Source organism: Triturus cristatus, chromosome 6 (genome assembly GCF_964204655.1).
Source record: "Triturus cristatus chromosome 6, aTriCri1.1, whole genome shotgun sequence".
Classification (NCBI taxonomy): domain Eukaryota; kingdom Metazoa; phylum Chordata; class Amphibia; order Caudata; family Salamandridae; genus Triturus; species Triturus cristatus.
This window is the reverse complement of record NC_140589.1, coordinates 1,346,348,151-1,346,371,756: the sequence shown is the minus strand read 5'-3', so window position 1 is coordinate 1,346,371,756 and position 23,606 is coordinate 1,346,348,151. Positions and strand designations below refer to the sequence as shown.

Below are 23,606 nucleotides of genomic sequence, written 5' to 3'. Positions count from 1 at the left end.
GGAACCGGGGCCGAAGCTGCCGGCTCGCTACGCCTCAGTCGGGCCTGCGGGGCCCGAAGGCACGCCGGCAGGCCTCGACGGCGGAGCGAAACTCATGGCCACGAGGAAGTCCAGATTCTCGCCCGAAGTCGCATTAGGCCCAGGGACTGGAGGGAATGGGGCGGATGAGACTCCTGCGGAGTTGTGCGACTGGGGAGGGGAGTCAGAAGAGCGATGTCACTTTGACGACTTCTTACGGTGCCTAGACTTACCTGAATGCGAGGACTTCGAACCCGACGAGCGGTGATTACTTCGGCTCCACGAGCAGTCCCTCGACCACCTCCTCGACCGGGGCCTCGAGTGGCGCGGAGCCGACTGCCAGATCTCGAGGAGCTTCTAGCCTTCGAGGTCAAGGCCCGGCAGTCGGGGCACGACTGGTCATCATGGTAGGCCCCAAGGCAGTAGAGACACCGACGGTGGTGGTAGGTAACCGACATCAGTCGGTGACAGGCGTCACACGGCTTGAACCTGGGCATCCCTACCGGCACTAGGAGTCTAGGTCGACTCGAAAGAATAGACCAAAAAGCTAGTCAAAAAGTTACTAAAGGGTATGCTCTTCCTGGATCTGCGCTTACTGGCACGAAAAAAAACTGACGTCAGCACGCTAGGGCGGCGTCCAAGTACTTCGATGACGTCATCCCGGCGATCATGATGCCGACGACTGACACGGAGTCGCAGAGGACGCCTACCGACGCGCAATGGTACTGCTGATGAAAAATCTTTCCGGATCCAGCCTGACGCCTGGGGATATTCTAAGGTAAAAAATCTAACTAACGTGTTTTTTCAGATTAGACAATCACTAACAGCTCTCTTTGTGGTAGTGTGAGCAAGCAGTTAGGCTTATCCAGGGGGTGTTGTATGCATTCACTCAATCTAGGCTGATGGCACACACTCAAACCAGACCAATTAGATAAGTATAAAAAATGTACACTTGGGTTCTATTTAGAACCAAGCAGGACTTGGCACAGGTAAGAAAAATATGCTTTCAAATGCAAGAAATTTCAAGGTAATGCAGTTGCGGTTGAAACTGCAATTGTTACAGGTTTGCATATCTTTTGGAAACAGTTTAAATTACACAGTAATAACTTTTTATTGCTTTGGATTACTTTTGAGTAACTGGGGTGGTATGCCTAGACACCACACCTTAGGCTCTCGTTACAAGGTAAGTACGACTTTTTATACTTTGCAATCGAGTTCCATTTCATTTATATAACCGTCCAACACTTAGACATTTGTTTTAGGCCCAAATTCTGTTTACATGGGTTCCTATGTGATAAAAGTTAGCTGTTTTACGACTTATGAAGGCGAGTTTTGAAGGTTAGGACCAAGGTTACCCCTAGGTCTAGACAGGCACTCAAATTGCACCACCAGCAGCATTGGGACGGTCGGGTGTATGGGCCCAATGTTAAACAATGGAGCTAAGGTGGGTTTCTGTTAGGTACTGCTTCCAAACAGGCCACTCTGTGGGAGAAAAGCTCCTAGGGTTAAGATTAGCACTGCAGGGGCCAACAATCAGCACAGGAGTTAATACACCAATGGCACAGGGGCGACCAGGTGCAGAGTGCCACGGTGACGTGGGGGACCTTTAGTTTGGAAAAGAGGCTGCAGGCTCTGGCGGGGAGACTTCCTGAAGACAACCACTGGCTGTAGAGGTAAGCTGGGATCTTGGACACATTCGGTGTGGTAACTCAAGGCCGGGGGAGGACTTTAGAAGATGGATTCTTCTACTCCCCCTACGGTCACAGCCCGACTCCTCAGACTGCTTTGGAAGCTGTCATGGTCTTACCGCCCTCAGTTACGGTCGGGGGATCCTTCAGGTTGAGGCTGAAGGTGTCTCGAAGCTTCTGTGAGGTAAAGGGTCACCAGATCCTAGGCCAGGATTGATATGGAGACCTATATGTTGCAGGGTGGTGCAGGACCTTGGAACCGTCGGGGTCCGGGTTCCGGTCTTAGTCTTTGAATTGCTCAAATCCAGTGCTCACGTAAGGAGGAGTTCGTAAGGTGAGTGCAGGGCAGGTCCTTCGGGCTCTGGGGGACTCCTGGCTGAAGGACACACTTTCTTCTCTGTGGGCAGATCGGAGTCAGGACAGGCTGCCAGGGCCGAGGTGTAGGAAGCTGGCTCTGTATATACTATACCAAAGTGAGGTATAGTGTGCACAGAATCCAGTGCAACCCCAAAGGTACGCAGAGGTAAAAGTAGATAGACTCAAATAGCAAACGATTGTCACACATTCAAAGACTGAACTCAGACCAATGTTTGCATAAAAATAGTTTTAGTTAATTTATTTCCAAGAACCAAGCAAGCCTGGCACAGGTAAGTGATGGGTACTTTGCAGTAATACAGTTTGTAAACAGTTTGTATTGCAGTTGTATGTATGTATACTTTAATTACAGTAAAACTACTAGTAATGCAATGCTTTGAAAGATTGTACATAAACTTTGCATTGGCTTTTTAGTAGAATGTCAAGTAGATTACTTTACAGATTACTTTTCTCACACAGTGCAGTATACCTGGATACTGCACTGGGACATTTCCTGTAATCAGGTAAGTTAAAGCTTTTGTAATTTAGTTACAGTTTTAAAGGGTTTCATAGATTTTACAACTCCACACTTCGAAACCTTTCATAGAAAAACAGTCAATGTTGGGGGTAGACTCAGGGGTTCCCCAGAGTCAAGGATGCACTCTTGTTACACCCTCAGTGGCACTACGGCAGCCGGGTGCAGAGTGCTCAGGCCCAATGTTATCCAATGGGGATAGGGGGCATCCAGTTGATGGCTGCTGACAAGCAGGCCACAAGGTTGTGGGAGCCAAGCTCCTGCTGGTAGGCTCAGGGCACAGGGGAATCCGGGTTAGCACACAAAGTTCACCCGCAGCGGCGGCTGGGTGCAGTTTGCTGTTTTGGAATCAGGTGCCATGATTTCAATTGGGATTTTCCATTTTAGTTTTTAGCTGCAGGGTCGGTCCAGGAAGACGTCTGTGAGGAACCAACACCTGGGCAGGGAAGTTGGAGGGCTCTGGGACAAAGGTGCACCTTGGGTTCTTTTCTCAAGGGTGTGGGAAGCTGGATTTCTGTTGCAATACACCCCCACTTTCTGCCAGACTACTGATGCACTTTTGACTTATTGTGCCCTGGGTCCCTGCCTATCAGGTTCCCAGGGTCTGTGTTCTTTCCCAAAAACTGTACCCAATTGTCATCTCTGGCCACAGGTCAGTCCCATGTAAATGGTACCACAGGTACCCAGAGCACTGATTAGGCAAGACCTAAGGGCTGATGCTCTCAGGGGCCTGAAATCATGCACATCCTGGGACGAGGTGCTCAGCCGCCTCCCCCAGGATGCGCAAGGTCTACGAAGGGTAAGTTCAAAGGCTTGCCGTCTTTGTGAGCTTCCCCAGGCCACTTACTGCTTTCAGCAACTGGTCCCCACTGGTTCTGACCCCCACTTTGGGCAGGAGAACCGGCGGGAAAAAACACCTCTGCCTACTCCACCCCTCAGGTTGGGGGTGGCGATGTGAAGCACCACTCTGTCCTCACCAACTTTCAGATATTTGGGGGGGGTGGGGGGGCTCAGCCAACCAGGGAAAGGCTTATGCCCCCCTCCCACTGGAGGGTGGCACGGTAGGAGGTGTCCCCACCCCAGGGAAGAGACCTATTCGTCTAAATCTTTTACCTACCTGTAACGCTCCTAAATCTAGTATTTAGGGGAACCCCTGAACCTTGTTTTCTCTGACAAGAAGCAGAAGAATAAAAGGACTGAACAGCCGTGTAGAAGCTAACAAGGAGGATGCCAAATGACTGGGCACCAGCCCTACCGGCTTATCCTCACCTCCAACCTGCTCCAGCAAAATCCCGGTGTGTCCTACAGCTAGCAACCAAGAGGACCTTCCTGCCTTCAATTCCAAAGACTAGTCTCCCGTGAACACCGGATTTGTTTTAACACCAGACTTCAGCTCCGCGAGTTTGCACCACTATGCACCCGATGCCCATGGCCCGAGTTAGAGTGGCCCAACACCAAGAGGAGGTCTCCCCGTCGATCCTGACCCAAGATCTGGTGACCCCTGACCTGCCTCAAGCCTCCAGCAGACACCTGCATCCTCAAACTGGAAGGACCCACCCAACCGCGACAAGGAGCTGGTAAGACGATCCAACGCTAAAAGGCAACAGACGCCCCACGGCCTTGGGTGGCTCAATAGACGGTGCCTAACCAACCCCCAAGATCCCAACGTACCTCTCCAAGTGGTGGTTGCACCCAGAAGACCTTCTTCCCCGAGCCTGCAGTGCTTTTGCAAACCAGAGACGCCCCATTGAAAGCTACAGGGGTTTTGACGCCAAAACAGCACTCTGCACCCGGCCGCCAAAGTGCCGCTGAGGAATCCTCTTTTGTGCTGGCCTAAACCTCCATTTGCCCTGAGCTTTAGTCCAGGAGCTTTGCTCCCACAACCTAGTGGCCTGCTAGTCAGCAGCAACCAACCGGAGGCCCCCTATCCCCCACTAGATACCATTGGGCCTCTGCACTCTGCACCCGGCCGCACTAGTGCCAGGGCAGTGTGTTGTAGGCACAGGGTTGTGTGTCGAATTTGTTCTGTACCAAAACACGCAGCCTGCAAAAGCAGTATGTGAGTGTAAATGTACAGGGACTCTAAGGGTGGCACAACAAGTGTGGCAGCCCTTAGAGGCCCTCCCTGGTCCCAGTGCCCTGGATACCTGTGGTACCATTTACCAGGGGCTGAGCTGTGGCCACAGTGTCAATTGGGGGTACAAGGTACAGTTTTTGGTAAAGAACACAGGCCCTGGGAACCTGATTGGCAGGGACCCAGGGAACATCAAGTCAAAGTGAATCAGTAGCCTTGCACAAAGTGGAGGGGGTTACTGCAAAAGAAACCCAGCTTCCTACACTAGGTCAAAGCAGGGTCTTCTTCCTGGGTCAGCACGGCTCTACCGGTCCATCTTTCTTCCTCTAATCTGAGGCGGCAAAATTCAGGGTCGCCCCTAAATTTAGGGGTGTACAGATCGAGATCAACGATTACCTTCCGTGGGGTGGGAACACCGCCTATCAGCCGCTGTGAGAAAGTGCCATCTTTCTTGCATGTTATGCCCCCACTTTTTGCTGAATTGCTGAATGTACTTTGACGGAGTGTGCCCTGGACTCCTGCCAATCAGGTGCCCAGGGCCTATGTTTCTTCCCTAAAAACTGCTGAAACCTAAAACCCAAATCGGCAAACCCTGGCCACGTCAGCCCCTGGTAAATGGTACACTAGGTACCCAGGGCCTTGTGACCAGGGAAGGCCCCTAAGGGCTGCAGCACTTATTGTGCCACCCTTAGAGGCTCTCTACCCTGACACACACACTGCCTTTGCAGGCTGAGTGTCTGGGTATAGAACAAAACAGTTGACATAGCACACATCTGTGTGCCATGCCCACAACATACACTGCCCTGGTATACATCATCCACCCCTCTAGCTGGGTGCCCTATGCCAGTGGTGTGGGTAAAGGAGCATGAGCCCTGTGCCCCTACAGTACACAGGTCCATTCCTGGGCACTAAGTGCAGTGCTGCCATTTAAGAGTATATGGTGCTGGGAGATAGTCAACACGAACTCCACAGCACCATGATGGCTCCACTGAAGTTTGGTATCAAACTCCTCAGCACAATAAACCCGCACTGATGCCAGTGCAGGATTTAATGTATAATGCACGACAGAGGGCATCTTAGAGATGCCCCCTGAACCGAACCTACAATCCACGTCTTGTCTGAGGGGCTGCCTAGGCTGCCACACAGCAGACATGTTGCTGGACCCCTGGGTAGAGAGCCATCCGCTCTCCTTGGCCTGCAATAATGCACATCCTGGGCGAGGTGCTAGGTCTCCTCCCCAGGATGGGCAGGGGAAGCCTCAACGGCATGCCCCTATGTGTGCTTCTCCAGGCCACTTGCTGTACTCAGCAACTGGCCCCTACCGGCTCTAAACCTCCACTCTGGCGGGAAGACTGGCCGGGTACCCCAAGGAAGGACAGGGGGTGTGCCAGCCTCTGCCAACCCCACCCCTTAGGTGGGGTAGGCGAGGTGAAGCACATCTCCGTGCTCTAGCCATCTTGAAGATGGGGAGCCCTGCCCAATAAGGACTAGGCCACTACACCCCTCCCCAGGGCAGGGACCCAGTGGTCCCTGCCCTTTACCTACCTGTAATGCCCCTAAATTTTGTATTTATGGGCACCCTGAACCTTCCTTCCTGAGATCCAGATTCCAAAACAGCAAAGAAGATCAAGAAGAAAGACTACCTGCCCTGCAGCTGCTAAGAAGAGGAAGACACCAACTGCTTTGGCCCCAGCCCTAATGGCCTGTCGACCCTCGAACCTGATCCTGCTAAATCCCAGCATCTCCCGTGGCCAGCAACCTCACAAACCCCGGAGGACCTGGCTACCTTGTGACTGAGTATCTGGGACTCCCACGAGTAGTGGTTCTGCTCAAAGCAAGTAACTGACCCCTGGCATCAGCCAGGAACCGCAAACCCTGCACACACTGCACCCGCCAAGCCTGGCCTGTGCTGGAGTGGACGAAGATCACGAGGATGTCCCCCCCCTGGCGACTGTGACCTCGAATCAAGGACCCACCTCGACGCTCCTGACGTCGCCTGCAGCCTCAGAACCAGGGACCCCCCCCCCAAACGCCAACAGAGGGTAAGATTTCCCTACACCAAAAGGCACCCTTGCACCCAGTGCCCTGCGGTCCCCTGTGCCAAACTCCTGGGTACCTACCTATCCTCCAACTACCCAACTAAGCTCTCGAAGTGGTGGTCGCACATGAAGAACCATCGTCCCCGAGCTTGCAGCCTTTGTTCGTTCTTGAGCTTCTCCATTGAGCGCCCGATGGCTCAAAAGCACCCTGCACCCAGCCGCCCGAGTGGACCTGGCAGTGCAACTTCTACTCTAACCTACTTCCCCGTTTGCCCTGAGTAAGTGACCAGGAGCCCAGCTCCCACAGCCGTGTGGCCTGCTAGCCAGCAGCCACGGGCCCCCTGCCTCCCATAGGGTAACATTGGGCCTACCTCACTCTGCACTCGGCTGCCCCTGTGCCGCTGAGGGTGTAACAACTGTACTTACCCGACCCTGGGAGACCCCCCCCCAGTCTATGCCCAGCACCTTAACTCTGCCAGTCGAGTACTTACCCAAAATCCGATAACTCACTTTTCTTCCATAGGGTAACATTGACTGATTTCTCTTGAAATTTCTTCTAAGTGTGGAGTTTCTAAACTTTAAAATATTCACCTAAAATCAACCGAGCAACGAAAACGGAAATACTCACCTGCTATTAGGAGAGATCCCAGTGCTGGATCTTGGTGCCCAGCACTGACCCTGAAAAGTACTTATGACTGTACTTACCACTAACTCACTTTTCTCCCATAGGAAATAATTGACTGTTTTTCTGTGAAATTTCTTCGGAGTAGATTTTTGCAAACTACAAATGTTCTTTAAAAATCGTACCAACTGTGAAAACGTAATTACTTACCTGTGTTAGATAGATGTCCCAGTACTGAGCCTAGGAGCCCAGCAATAGATTACAAAAGTAACAAGAACATACTTTACCTGCAACTTGAATTTCCTTCTATGGGATAACATTGCCTGGTTTTTGCCGAAAAAGTTTCAAAGTGTCAATTAGTCGTTAAAAATACCTAAACGCATTCTCTCAACTGCTTACAGGTGGTACACTAGTGCTGGATCCAGGATCCAACACTGAGCTAGTAAAAATAACAATAACCCCACTTACCTGCTAAGTGAATTTCCTCCCATAGGATAACATTGGTGATTACATTAGAAAAAGTTTAAGCGTCAACTTTTAAAATACCAAATTCTTGCTTAAAAATCACAACAGTAACTAAACCGTATTTACTCACCTGTTTCGAGGAACTGTCCCAGGACTAAATCTAGGATCCAGAGCTGGAGTTAGATAAGTAATCATAAAAGTAATCAATTGCATTTAACTTGAAATTCCCATTGAGCTCAATGTATTTTTGTGTTTGAAATTGTGTTGCCTATTGCAACAAACTAACTATTGAATTTAAAAGTCAATTGCCTAATGCAAAGTATTTAAGTAAATCATCTCATTCTGAGAAAGTATATTTTGATACCTATTGTTGGTTCTAAAATAAAACCACCATATCTTTTATATAAACCATTGGCCTAGAGTTCAGTTCTTGAGTGTGTGAGACCATTTGCTGACTGTGTACAACAAATGCTTTACACTGTCCTCTGATACTGCCTTACTGCTCGACCAAGCTACCACTTTACAGAGTAAGGTTATATCTAACTTTAGCCTCTGCCAAACCTCTGGGGACTGTGGACTCTGTGCGCACACTACCTATTTAGGAACAGTATATACTGAGCCACTTTCCTACAGCCGCTTCCTAATTGGCTGAGTCTCGTCATCTTCAAGATGGAGGGGACTTATATGTGTGCTTCACCTCCCCTACCCTACCCTACCCTACCAGAGGTGTAGGGTCTGCAAAGCTGGGCACACCTCTTGTCCTAGTTTGGTTTTCCAGCCGATTTTCCCACCCAAAGTGGGGGGCCAGAACCGGTGGGAGAGGGCTTCTGGGGGCAGCTTCCAAAGGCGTCAGGCCTTTGAAGCTTCCCCTTTCCTAGACGCAGCCCATCCTGGGAGAAGAGGCAGGACACCTCTGCCCAGGATGGGCACTGTCTCTGGATCCAGAGGGCAGAGGCTCTCTAACCAGGGGTCAAGGAACCTTTCTGCTGGTGGCAAATGGCAGGCAACCATTCAGGAACCACAACAGGGTTGGTCGATAATCGGGGGGCATCTCTAAGATGCCCTCAGAACATTACACATTAAATCCCACACTAGCATCAGTAAGGGTTTAATGCGCTGAGAAGATTACTACCAAACTTCCCATTTTTTAGTAAGGCCATTATGGAGCCGAGGCATTCTTAATGACCAACGCCCAGACAATATACTGTTTATGGCTTTACTACACTTACAATGGAGTTAAGACACTGTAGGGGTACAGGGCTCATGCCTCTGTACCCTTACCTTAGGGCTAATGCAGCCTGCTAGAGGAGTGACTTACCTAGGCCTCAGGCAGTGGGATGCAGGCATGGCACAGGGATGTATGCCATGTCGACTTCTCTGCACCAAATACACAGCCTGCGGTGGCAGTGTGTGTTAAAGTACAGGGCCTCTAAGTGTGGCACAAAAGGTGCGGCAGCCCTGGTCACAGTGTCCTTGGTATCCACAGCACCTTTTACAAGGGGCTTTTCCGTGGCAAGGGATGAGCCAATTGTGGATACAAAGGTATAGTCCTGGGAAAGAACACAGGCCCTGGGAAACTGATTGGCAGGGACAGGTGCCTGGAAAACCATGCACCTGTTGTCGCAGTCACAAGTCAATCCTTCCTGGCCTTACTTTCCTTCTTAGGGTCCCAATAACTCTCAGACAACACTGCTGGGCTCAGCGAACTCTGGTGCAACTCTGCCTGGTCTTGGTCCTCAGAGCTGCACGGCAGCGGTGGTAGCAGCTTGAAGACTTTCGGCTACCAACTTGCCCCAGCAGACTTCTACAATTGTTGAGTCCCTATGTTGCTAACAGGAGGACAGTCAGCTTGCCCGTTGAGTTCTCTTGCCTTGAATCTGCGCTTGGAGGAGACTTTTCCATGAGCAGGACACAGCAGGCTCGGCTATGTTATAGGCCATTTGTACAGCACACATTCACCATCAGTTTTCTTTGCGCTACGGTAACAAAGACCGCAACTGAACTCCAGATTAAACAGAACTAGGTTGGATCAGCCAGGTTTAATAGTTTCATAAACCTCACATAGTTAGAAGATGATCTGATATCAGGAGGTAGAGAATTCCAGTTGTGGGGAGCCAGAAAGGAGTAGCTGGCCCCGCCAAGTGTCTTCTTCGCTGGACACCAGGTGGGGTCCTCTTCACTGCAGCCTCTTTGTTGGTCCCTCAGTGCAGACGGGAAGTCTTCCTTCCGAATTGTTCAAGGTCTGATTTTTGGGTGCCCTATTAACGATAGAAAATGTCATCAGGGTGGGATGCGACTGGTAGCCAATGGGCAACCTGGTTCCCTCTCTCCCAGATTATCACTTCCTGGAAAGTGTGGCATCTGGTTACCCCAGGATGCACCTTCTGTTCCCTACCAAGACTGAGAGACCCCTCTCTCAACATTTATCCTTAGCCCACCCTCATAGGGGCAGCTACTAAGAGCTACACACCCAAGTAAAACCCAGTTTCACAACTGGCTTCTCTCCTGTGCAATTCCAGCCCGACTACCTAAACAGAGCAGCCACTCTCAAGTGGTCCACATTTGAACTTCTAAAGGTGGCTTGGCCTTTGAAGCTCGCCATTCAGATCAACACCCGTGTGGCATCCTGCATGGGGGAGGTAACACCTTCAGTGGTGGATCTCTATTTTTACATGCCCTGGGAGTAGCTAGCATGTCTCTCCAGGAGGGCAGAAAGCTGCCGGCAGGACAGAAACAGTACAACAGCAAACAACGCAAGAAACCTCGGGCAACTGAAGTGATAACTTCTGAAGTTGCACTTTGCGCACCAGTGACATTCAATTAGATTTAACCATTAAATCAGGTTTAATTCCACCAATTCTTTTGATACCAAGAGTGCCAACCTTACAAGTACCATTAAGAAGTTAACAGGAGTAGGGTGCCTCTGTATTTGCCAATGGGGCTAAAAGACTTTCCATAGTGAAATCGATAATTTGGGGTTTTACATTTTGGAACATAAAAACTACATGTCTTACTTTTAAACATACATCACCATGCCTTTGGGCTTGTTAGGTCTACCGTAGGGGTGACTCACATAGTAAAAAGGGAGGTTTGAGATTAGATATTACCTTAAACTGCAAATTCGAGATAGGAGTTTAAAACTACCCTTCCAGTCTGCAGTGGCAGATTGGAGGCGATGTTTTACCATGTTCCACTCACGGTGGCACAACTAGTGCTGAGGTCCCTGAGGGAACTAAATTATAGGTCATGGGTACCCCTGGTACCATTTAAGGTCAAGTTAGGTTAAGCCAATACGGAAAAGACTATTAAACATGCAACATTTTAAGGGTCTGAGCACATGCAGAGTCCTGTTTAGCACAGCTCAGCGTATTTCAAAGTCATTACACCAGTACCTAGCGGTCAAAATTGTGGCAAAAAGTGGGGGATAACTAGAAAAAGCAATTTTCATTATAACCATCCTAGGCATTAACCTTTGTCACAGCAGCATAAGGAACTACAAACAATCAAACACAACCATGCTCTTGATTCTAGAGTGTACGTTTAAAGAGACCACTAGAGAAACCCAAAGAGAAAACCCAACTGTATGTAGGTAATTTGACAACTTCTGTTAAGACTGCTACCATCCTGTAACAGGCAAATGTATTGAGGTGCCTCTTGATCTAGTTCAGTTTGACTGAAAATCTGCAATACTTTTCTTGATATCACAAGGTCCTGGCTCCACATAACTGCCACAAAATAGCATAAGAGAAAAGTTACACATTTTTGTAAAATAAATAAATGAGCAGTTTACCATGCATAAACTCGAAAAGCTTGTTTACTACAGTCTTCAAAAACTTCCAGTGAGCCCTCAAAAACCTTGGATATTGACCAACAATGTACATTATATTCGATGCAATAATCGCTTTATTATCTTTGCCTCGTTTTTGCTCACAAAGTCCCAGAAGATCCTAAGGGAGAAACAAACATTTTTAGAACACTTCCAGAAAGGTTTTTAGTGTTGCATGTTAAAGTACCAGTTACTCAGTAATTCATGCAAAGAAAACCTGCACCCTTCCCCGAAATGTATTACATATTCCACATGCGACCAAGGGGACCATAACATCTCCTACAAACAGAATTTTGAACAGAGGTAAAATGTATTTAAAGTATGTCAATTCTTACATACCCTGCCACTATCCCCATTGCAAGTTTAAGACGCATACCAGACACTGAAGGTTGCAAAAAAGCAGAACGGGGGAACAGGAAAGTAAGTAGTGAGCTGGTTGAGGAGTAGAAAAGGTACTATGGATAACCAGTAAGAAGTCAAGTCAGGGGGAAGTCAATAAGTGGGTTTAACGATCAAGTTACTTACCTTCGGTGATGATATTTCTGTAAGAAACACTAGTTAAATATAGATTCTTAGAATTACCCCCAGGAGTTAAGACTGGATCCAGAAAGTTTTTAATCCGCAGGACCCCTGCGCGTCGGTCGACTCTGCGTTTGTCGTCGTGGTCGGCGGAATGACGCCGCAGTAGCTACTTAGATGCCGCAGTAGCTACTTAGATGCCGCAGTAGCTACTTAGATGCCGCAGTAGCTACTTAGATGCCGCCCTCGCGCGATGACGGCAGTTCTGCACACTACTTTCCACGCCAGAAGCACAGATCCACGCAAGACACTGACTACTGGTGCACAAAACTAGGGCCCTGAAAGGATGACCTTAACCCTAGAAGTCAGTTAAGCAGGGGGGGGCCTAAGGAAACTAAGGGGGGGGGGCCTAAGGAAACTATAACTAACCTATGTTTCTTACAGATATATCGTTACCAAAGGTAAGTAACTTATTCATCTGAAAGAAGCAGTTATAGATTCCTTACCTTAGAATAGATACCCCAGCAATACCAACCCCGGAGGTGGGTCTGCGAACCAAGTTCACACCAGAACAGCCAAAGAAGCCGTCTCTCCAGACTTGGCTGTCTAGGCAGTAGTGTTTGTTTGCAGCGATGCCCACGTAGCTGCCTGACATGTCATTAAGGGGGACTCCTCGTCCCAAAGCAGTAGTAGCTGCCGTCGCCCGGGTGGAATGAGCAGGTAACCCCACCGGAGGCTCCTTTGCCAATGCGCATGATTAGGATCCAGACAGTGGAGCCTCTCTTCCTCTTTTGAAGGATGCAGAGGCAGAAAGAAGGTAGGCAAAGTGATTGTAGGCAAAGTGATTGTTTGGCCAATGTGGAAAGTAGTAAACACCTTGGGAAGAATGGAAGGTCTAGTTCTCAGGACGACCTTGTCCAGATAAACGATTAAGGGAGACTTGGAAGAAAGCTTGTAGCTCACTCACCCTGCGTGCAGAGGTGATGGCCACAAGAAGTAGGAGTTACTTACCTTCGGTAACTATGAATCTGGTAGAGACAGTCTAGCCGCAGATTACTTAACTTAGAATATCCCCAGGCGTCAGACTGGATCCAGACAATTTTTCGCAGCAGCACCCCTGCGCACCGGACGCGGCGGCGCCTGGCTCCACCCGGATGTCGTCCGCAGGGTATGCTCAGACATGAGTGCCTTGCTCACTTTGCCACTGGATTCAAGCAAGCCTGGCTGAAGACAGCTGAAATGCCAGAAACCGGTCCTAGGAAGCTTGTTTCCGGTCCAGGGAATACATGGATTGGCAGTGAGGGCTGGACTGTTCCCATGAGGCACAGGGTCAGACTGATTTGCATATGGCCATGTCTGAACTGGGGTGGCAGAGTGGGCTAAAGAACGGTGATGGATTAAACCCAGATCAGTTGACTGGGGGTGAGTGCTTGCAATGTTCAACACTCCGTCCATCATTTCCTTTGGTTTTGCTTTGTTCGCCATAAGTTGGTAGGGTATGCTCAGACGCGAGTCCCTTGCTCACTTTGCCACTGGATTCAAGCAAGCCTGGCTGAAGACGGCTGAAATGCCAGAAACCGGTCCTAGGAAGCTTGTTTCCGGTCCAGGGAAGACATGGCTTGGCAGTTCGGGCTGGACTGTTCCCATGAGGCACAGGGTCAGACTGATTTGTATATGGCCATGTCTGAACTGGGGTGGCAGAGTGGGCTAAAGAACGGTGATGGATTAAACCCAGATCAGTTGACTGGGGGTGAGTGCTTGCAATGTTCAACACTCCGTCCATCATTTCCTTTGGTTTTGCTTTGTCCACAGACATGACATCAGCAGAGCCATATATGCCCCTCCCGGCGCGCTGACGACGTCAGTTTGTCAGAGAAACCTTTCCAGGTCAGAATGCGGAGCCATCACCAAAAAACTGTGAAAATATAGCAACAGTGTGCAAAAACGATGAAAAACAGAAGAAATTGACAGATGAGACAGCAGTGCTCTGAAAAGCCACCCCGCAAGAGCGAAGGCTCAATCAACGGTAAAGAGAAAAAAAAGATGTGGAGAAACAGCCTGGCAGAGGATAGAAAGTCCGCATCCAGACAGTAAAACTGTGAAGGAGAGCAAGTCCGGAACACAAGGTTAAGGAGAGGTCACCACAAGACGTCACCAGAAAGACTTAACAATCCCAATAGAAGACCCATATATGTACAGAGCCAATAAATCTTAAGTAAAAGGCTGAAGGGGTGGCAAAGACCACAAGGCAACGGAGAAGGGGAGAGCAGGATGGTGGGAATAAGCGTTAATAGATTTCACACTGTACAATCCAGGCCGAGGGCTGGAAAGAACACAGGAGCTATCAACATACAGCCTAATCTTGAGAAGGTGTGGAATGGAGCAGAGAAACAAAGCAGTCTGTGTTGGAGTGAGAGAATAACTTTGCAAAAGGGCAAGCCACCCAAAGGGAAGAGAGTATAGAAAGCCCCAAACTGAAAAGGTCCTCGCAGAACGGGGAGGAAAGGTGGGCTTTAAGGAATCTTAAGCTAGACTAGGTCTCTACCAACATAGTTACAGAAGGTACGCAACTCATACATCTGAAAGAGACGTCTAGCCGCAGATTCTTTAACTTAGAATAGATACCAAAACCATACCAATGGAGGAGGTGGGTCTGCGACTGAACCCCACCAAGTTCCAGAGAGAACTTAGTCGTCCATAAGGTGAGTAAAACAGCACTGTCAATCCTTGGGACGAACCATAGGGAGGACAGTAATGTAGCGCAGGTAACCACAAGACCATAAAGCTCTGAAGAGCGAAAAACACTGCTCTAAAGAGAGCGAAAAACACTGGGAGGCAAAGGCAACTGAAGCCGTTAACAGCACACAAACCCCTTTGTGTGTTCCTGGGTTGAAGGAAGAAAAGCACAGAGTCAGGATGGCCGTGGCAAGGTGAGATAGATATAACTTTGAAAAAGGGTTTGAGGGATCCACCGGACACGAGGTGGCGACAGAAAGCAAAAGCAATTACTGGTCAACCAAGCAGAACAGTGGAAAAAAGGGCACTGTAGAGCCTGCACCTGCAAAGACACGTGGGGCAGCAGTGGCAAGAGGCTGACCCTTATCCGACAGTGCCAGCATGAAGAAAACATACTAGATATGCTGGAGGAAAAAGGGAGGTCATGACTTCGCAAGAAGTGGAGCTGATCCGAGGGTGTGAGAGCTGCCGAAGCAACGTGTCGCCGGCAGCAAAACCTTGTGACCGGATCCGGTATGACAGACATCGCACACTGGTCGAATATGTACAACTGCAAAAAGGAGCCCAGTTAAAACCTGCACCAGTAAAACACAAGTGACAGCAGTGATAGGATGTCAATCCGTGGTCATAAGGTGCCGGTAGTACGAAGGTCCAGACACACCAGAACTTAGGCGTTATGTCGCAACTCGTAAAAAGGGCAGATGACAAGCAGTCAAGCTTGAACGAACAAGAGCGAAGGCCAGAAGGCACCTAAGCCTACCAGAAGGTAGCTAAGCATACCGTGTGGATACTGGAACAAGAGAACCTAAGAAAGAGGTCCGGAAAGGGTATCCACAGTCTTTGCTGTGCACCATGCCACAAATGTGTTCCATCTGCAGGCGTATACAGTCTTAGTGGAGGGACGAATGGCTGCCAAGATAACGAAATGGTTACTTATCAGTAGGAGTAGTTTTGCAGCTTGAAGAATTTTCTAGATTCCCATGCTATGCATCATTCCGCCATCTAGTGGTTGGGTCCGGAATTGTTTGTGTCGCGGTCAACCACCATTTGGTGCCAGGTACATCCCCTGCGTGATGTCAGACGGTATCCTAGAGGTAGACATGCATGGTGGCCATCTTCGGATTCTTTTTTCTGTTCTTATGGTCTTCGTAATCCTTGAGATGGTTTGAGAAATACTGATGTAATCCTTTGCCTCCCCACCTGTTTGTTTTCCTTATAGGGAAGGCCAGGTGGGTTGCATGTGAATCTAGAAAATTCTTCAAGCTTCAAAACTACTCCTACTGGTAAATAGCAATTTCGTTTTGCAGCGTGAATCCTTTTCTGGATTCACATGCTGTGCATCAGATTACGTAGCGGTTTCTCCAGTGTCTGGGAGGCTGTGGTGGAAGGAAGACCTTGCAAACAAGTGTTGAAGCACCCTTTGCCTAATTTGAGCTTCCTTATTCATTTGTATGTCCACACAATGCTTTTTAAAGGTAAGCGGTGATGCCCATAATGCTACTGCGCAAATGGAATCCATGGGTACATTGGCTATAAAGGCTGTCGTTGCGCCTTTCTTTCTAGTTGAGTTAGCTGTTGATTGCATAGTTAGTTCCTATTTGGCATTGGAATAAAATTTGGCTGGCTTGTACTATCCATCTTGCAATAGTTGCTTTTATGACAGCTGACCCTGTGTTGGTGTGTGCATAGGCGACAGACGATTGCTTTGCCTTCCTGATCTGTTCTGTTTGGAAATAGTACAGTAAAGCCCTCCTTACATCCAGGATATGGAGGCATCTTTCTCCTTTAGTTTTTGGAAGAAAACCGGCAGGAAAATGTTTTGATTTAAGTGATACTTCGATACCACTTATGACAAAAACTGATTGTTTATGATTACTTTATCCATGTGAATTTGTAAGTAGGGCTCTTGTATTGTTAACGTTTGCAGTTCACTTACTCTTCGTAGCAATGAGAAAGACTGTCTTTAGAGTAAAATGCTTGAGGTCCACTGCATGCATGGGCTCTAAGGGTTTTGTCATTGGTTGACAATATACTGTATTGGGAATGGGAGCAGGTCTTGGTGGAGCTATTCTTTTTGCTCCTAAGAACTTTTTGATTACTGGTCTTGTAAAAAAGCTTTTGCATTTTTTCTCTTGTATATGCCACTTTGGCAGCAAGGTGCACTATAAGGCTGGAAAAGTTGATGTTGCTGTCTAAGAGGTAAGTAAGGTATGTAATCACTGTGCTTTGTGAATTGATTGAATCAATTTTGATGTTAGCGGGACATCATGTGGTGTATCGCTTCCATTTTGCTGAAAAGCAATTTGTCGACTGCTTCCTTGCTTCCCTTAGAATATCCATAGTTCGCAGGGACGGGGAGTTTCAGGTTGAGATGCCCAAACTATGTACTCATGCGCCAATCTGCTAGCTGTAGTGTCACCGGTTCCGGGTGGAAGATCTGGCCCTGCTACTTTGTTAGCAGGTCTTTTTCAGCTTTGATCCTGACCATCTCTCCCTTGGATAGTTCTAGGAGGGTTGAGTACCAGGTTTGCCTTTGCCATTGAGGGGCAATGAGAATCACATTTATTCCAGTGCTTTTTGCAAAACTTTGCATCAGGGGTATTGGTGGAAAGGCAGAAGCAAATGTATTTGACCAATTGAGTAAAGGTGCATTTCCCTTTGATAGGTGGTGTGGAAACCTTGAGGCAAAGCATTGGCATTTCTTGTTCTGCACTGTTATAAACAGATCCATCACTGGTGTACCCCTGATGTTGAATATATACTGTACTGTCCTCTGCTTCAACTCCCATTCGTGTGAGCAGTTGTCTTGTCTGCTCAGTTGTCGGCTGTAATGTTGTCTACTCCTGATAGATGTACTGTCTTGTAGATTGATCTTTGACAGTATTGCCCATTGCCAGATTTCCTGTGCAAGTTTGCTATGGGGAAAATACCTTGTTCCACCCTGTTTGTTTAGGTAGAAAATTATTGTATTGTCTGTTTGGATTAAGATGGTCTTCCCCAGAATGTTTCTGGAATGCCTTAAGTGGCAGAAAGACAGTTTATCTCCAAGAAGGTGATGTGTTTCGTGGAGGCCTGTTCGCTCCATTGACCATGAACATTTAGCTGCTTGAAGTGTGCACACCAACCGTTGAGGGATCATCCGTGGCGATTGTCACAGATGGAGTTAGGTTCCTGAAGGTCTCCACTGTGCTATGTTGTTGGACGCCCACCATTGTATCCGTGCTTATACCCTTTGTGTAACAACCACTAGATCCTCCCAACTTCCTGTGGCTTGAGACCAGCTGTTGGTGAGCCATTCTTGGAATGGGCGCGAGGGATAAGTGGGATGCCTGAAGCCATGCCCATTAGTTTCATTACTTTCGTCACTGTCAGAGAATGATTCATCTGGTAGAGGGCTGTTTCATGGTGGATAGCTTGTATCCCGGCTTATGTGGTGTAAGCCTTTGCGTTTGTTGTGCTCAGTCTTGCTCCTTTCTGGTGTTGTAGAAGATTTCTTGTGGTTTATTGATAAACCCAGGTCTTGTAGCGTTTGAACTGTTTTTTGAACAGGAATGTGACATGTTTGTTTCGCGCGTCCCCTTATTAGCCAGTCGTCTAAGTAGGGGTAGGCATGAATTATTTCTCTTCTCAGGTGTACCGCCACTGTGGCTAGACACTTTGTGAACATTCGTGGAGCAGATTTTATGCCGCAAGTGAGTACCTTGAATTAGTAGTGTGTTCCGTTGTGTAGGAATCTTAAGTACTTTGTGTCTTTTGTTCATAGGGACATTCGGTTACTGCCTTACTGCTCGACCAAGCTACCACTTTAGAAAGTAATGTTATATCTAACTTTAGCATCTGCCAAACCTCTGGGGACTTTAAACTGTGCACACTACACCTATTTGGGAACAGTATATACAGAGCCACTTTCTTACAGCTAGCCACTTGGTGAAAGAGGGTAAAAACCGGTCGCGCCTGATCTTCAGCACTCTGGGTAGAAGTGATATAGGCGAAAAGGCGTACAATAGACCGCAACTCCACTCATGACAAAAAGCATCGCTGAGCGACTGCCCCCTTGGAAACTCTAACGTGCAGAACTGCTGACATTGCACGTTCTCTTCGGTGGCAAACATGCAGCTGAGTTCGTCCACCCAGGTGTTCAAAGAACCTGCCTAGTGTTGAACCACCAAGGGTATAACTGGATGTTCCAGCCATGTCCAGAGACGCAGAGCCTCCTGACATAGGGTCCACGACCCCACCCTGCCTTGCTTGTTGCAGCACCACATGGCGCTGGTGTTTTCTGTGAACACCTACACTACTCTACCCTTGACAGAGGGAAGGAATGCCTTCAGTGCAACTAGATTCGCCCGGAGCTCCAGAAGGTTGATATGGAGCCTGGACTCCGCCGGAGATCAGAGGCCTCTGATCTCCACCTCTCCCATGTGGCCGTCCCATCCCAGGAGGAACGCATCCATCACTGTGTGCTCCGGTTGGGGAAGGGAGAGTGATCTGCCCCTGACCCAATGCTGGTTTGTGAGTCACCACTGCAACTGCTGTGCAGTGCCCTCCGAGATCTGGACGTACTCGGACAGGTTCCCTTGATGCTGCGTCTACTGGAACTTCAGGTACCACTGCAGAGCCCGCATATGCCATCTGGCATGATTGGTCAGCAGAATGCAGGAGGCCATGAGGCCCAGAAGCCTCAAGGTCATCCTGACCGAAACCCACGACAAGGGCCAAAAGATCGGAATAATAGCCCGAATGTCCCGGACTCGCTGTTCGGGAGGATAAACCCGAAACTGCGCCGTGTCCAGGACTGCTCCGATAAAGAGGAGCTTCAGAGAGGGGATCAGGTGCGACTTCGGCACATTGATGGAGAACCCCAGCAAGTGAAGGAGGTCGGCTGTCTGGAGGTGGGAGACTGCCTGGGGTGAGCCCGCCTTCAACAGCCAGTCTTCGAGATAGGGGAAGACTGAAACCCCTGATCTGCGCAGATGAGCTGCAACTTCCGCCATTACTTTCGTGAACACCCGAGGGGCGCTGGTAAGGCCCAAAAGGGGCATGGTGAACTGAAAGTGCTCGTGGCCTACCGTGAACCGCAGGTAACACCAGTGGGCCGGCAGGACAGGAATATGAAAATAAGTGTCCTTCAAGTCCAACACTATCATCCGGTCTTGCGGGTCTAGAGCAGACAAGATCTGAGCAAGTGTGAGAATCTTGAACTTCTCCTTCCGGAGGAAGCGATTGACGTTCCGAAGGTCTAATATAGGACGCAGGCCCTTGTCCTTCTTTGGATCCAAGAAGTAGTGGGAGTAACAACCACGACCTACTTCTGGCGTTGGAACACGCTCGATGGCCCCCTTGGCCAAGACGGCTGCAACTTCCTGCTGGAGAAGTGCCAAGTGATCCCCTGACATACGGTGGTACTGAGGTGGCATGGCTGGAGGGATATTTTCGAAGGAGAGTGAGTAGCCCCTTCGGACCATTTGTCCGAAGTGATGGTGCGCCAGTGGGAGAGGTGAAGGTGAATCCTGTCACCCACTGGCGTTTGGTGAGCCTGAAACAACGGACTAGGAAGGTTTGGAGGCAGTGGCAGCAGGAGAGGTGGTGGATTGACCTGCCCGCTGGCCCTGTGACCCACCTCTGCGGGTCCCACGTCCGCAGCTGCACTGAAACTGTTCCTGCGCAGGCGTGTGGCTCTGAAACTAACATGTTTGGGCGCGCCTTCCTCGGCCACGAAAAGGGCGAAAAGCAGAAGCAGAAGGAGTGCGCGTGGCCGAAAGGCCTAAGGACTTGGCCGTAGCCCACAAGTCCTTAAAACGCTCCAACGCAGTATCTGCCTTGTTGCCAAAAAGAGGCGAGTGCTATCAAAGGGCATGTCCATCAGAGTGTTCTGGACATTCCCAGAAAAGCCAGTTGTCCTCAGCCAGGCATGGCGGCGTAGCACCACTGTCGTGGAAATGGCTCTACCCAGTGAGTCGGCGGTATCAAGGCCACAACGAATTGTGAACTTGGCTGTGTCTCTCCCCTCAGCTAGAGCTTGGGAGAGCACCGTCCGGGCCTCCTACGGACACTGGGCCAGCACCTGTGCAACCGTATCCCGCACAGAGTGGGAATAATGGCCCAAGAGGCATGCGGTGTTCACAGACCGCAGTCCTGAACTAGCGGAAGTAAAAATGTTCTTCCCAAACTGCTCCAGTTTCTTGAATTCTCTATCTGGTGGTGCGGAAGGGAATGCGCCTGGAGACACAGAAGTTTAGACAACCAAGCTCTCAGGAGTAGGGTGTTGGAGAGGAAAAATGGGTAGCCCGGGGCCGTTAGATGGCGTCGGGACATGTTCCTATCCACAGGAATCACTGTGTTGGGCCTGGACCAGATGTCCAAAAGGATTTCTGAAAGTGCATCGTTGAACGGTAGTAGCGGCTCCGTAGAGTAAGACTTCGGCCGAAGCAGTTCTGTTAGGTTAGTCCTGACTGCCACTGTAGGGAGCTCGAGGGGAAGAGCCTCGGCCGCCCTATGCAACGCCTCCGATAAGTACAACCCTCCTCCGTAGCCATGATAGAATGAGACAGGGAGCCAGGTTCTGGAGAAAAATCCTGTCCATCTGCGCACTCCAAATCCTCTTCAAAGTCCAGTTCCAACTCGCATTGGGCTGTGAGAGGGTCTTCAGACCCCTCCCCGTCCTACGCAACCTGCGGAGCAGGTGGGTGGATAAAGGGATAAAAAATCCACATCGGCGTCGGAATCTGCGTCGGCCGACACCGGTCCACCACAGTCTCCACATCGGGGTGGAAGCCGGGGATGGCGTTAGCCAGCGTCGGTGGAGATCTAATGAGGCCAACCAGCATCGGCTATGATCCAGGCATGGATCCAGGGGGTCTCGCGGTGCCGAGGTCAGAGCCGTCGACGACGACCGGGCCGGAGCAGGTGACGATGGAAGGCGAGGGACCCCCGGTCAGGCCCGCCAGCAGGGTCCGAAGTGCAAAACAGGCAGGCCATAGCAGACAGGAATTCCTGCAGCTGGACCGGAGTTGCCGACGGGCCCGGGAAAGGCGGGTAGGCTGTCTGCAAATGCCTAGACTCCTCCAGAGCCGCGGGCGTGGCACCACCCGCACCCTCAGCAGTGTCACGCCACAGGTTAGGCGAAGAGAGACTCCACTTTTTCAACTTCTTGTGCTTCGTCTTACCTGACCCCAAATGCGAAGACTTTGTTGAACGATGGTGGTGGCTAAGCGACAGGTCTGTCGACCTCCCACGGGACCGGGACCTTGAACAGCGCAGAGCCAACTCCCGGGCCTCAAGCAACTTTCGGGACCGCTCCCACAACGTTTTCGGAGCCATGGCCCGGCAGTCTCAGCACGACGAGGGGTGATGATTGCGCCCAGGCAGTACGGACAAACGCGGTGCGGGTCAGTCACCAACATCATGCAGGGACAAGCCTCACAAGACTTAAAACCGGGCATCCCTATATACCAGGAGTCACAGACACAAAAGAACAGAGACAAATAGTCTAAAAAAACCTCAGTCAAAAATTGACTGGGGATACCGCTCTCCCCGGATCTGCGCATGCAGGCGCGGACAAAGAAGGAACTGACGTCAGCACGTGTGGGCACGCCTAAGTAGCCCCAGCGACGTCACCTCAGTGACTGACGCCATTGACGTACGCGGAGCCGCACTATCTGATGCCTGGGGGTAATTCTAAGGTAAGGAATCTATCACCAACGTGTCTTTTTCTGATTGTATAAGTCCCAACTATATTAAAGACTGTGGGCACTGAAAAACGCTTTTTATTTTGCCTCCAGCACCTGGGGGTGGAGATGGTAAAGTGTGGCACACCTCCTACCGTTACTAAGTTTTACCGCTGGTTCTACCTCCAAAAGTGGGGGTTGGCAGCAGAAGCTGGGGTCACATTACAAAGGTGGCAGGGCCTTTGAAGCTTCCCTCTCGAGCACTGTGCTCATCCTGGGGAGAAGGTGCGACACCTGCGCTAAGGATATGCTTTCTTTCTGGCCTCAGAGAGCAGGGGCTCTCCACCCAGGGGTCCATAGACATATCTAGCGGTGGCAGGCTGCCTAAAGCCATCCAGAGACCCCAACGGGTTGGTAGGTTTTCAGGGGCCACCTCCAAGGTGCCCTTCGAGTATATATTTTAATAGATCCAACAGGGACATCAGTGTGGGTTTTTCAAGGTGAGTTGTGTGATAGACAACACTCCAGGATTGAGAGAAGCCATCATGGTGCGGGGGAACTTAAATTGTTGAGTTTCCAGCCCTTGTACAGTGCACTCAGACTTAGGGCTTGTAGGGCCTTCAAAAGTGGTGACTTTCCTATACCTTGGACAGTGCTGCTGGACATGGCTCACATGCAGTGTGCCATGTCAACTGTTTTCCATTGCACCAAGGCATGCAAGCCACTGTGGCATGGCCTTGGCGAGGGGTCCCTAGGAAGCCCCTTCAGTCCCCATGCCCTAGGTACCAAGGGTATTTTACTACTAACTTAGAGGGTCTGAAGTGGTGCCAATTGTGGTAGTTTTGTGGAAGGAGCACTAGCACAGGGGACCTGGATGGCAGGGACCCTGTGCACTTAAAATCGAAAACTTAATTTTCCAGGCAAAAAGTGTGTGTGTGTGGGGGGGGGGAGGGGGGGGGGGGTGTCTAACCATGTCAAAAGAGGCACTTTCTCACACTCTGCAACTGCGAAATCCGGGCCAGTCCTCAATGACAGACCATGTAAATGAGCTGTCCCGATCATC

At 49.7% G+C, this 23,606-nt stretch overlaps 1 protein-coding gene across 1 annotated transcript in view; it reads right to left on the bottom strand.

Moving 5' to 3' along the window:
* Window positions 1-23,606, bottom strand: part of XPO1 (exportin 1) — a 908,600-nt gene that overhangs the window by 291,237 nt on the left and 593,757 nt on the right. The window contains exon 15 of the mRNA XM_085612347.1: window positions 11,586-11,742. Within this exon, the coding sequence (XP_085468473.1) occupies window positions 11,586-11,742 (157 nt within the window). The remainder of the gene's footprint in view (window positions 1-11,585; window positions 11,743-23,606) is intronic.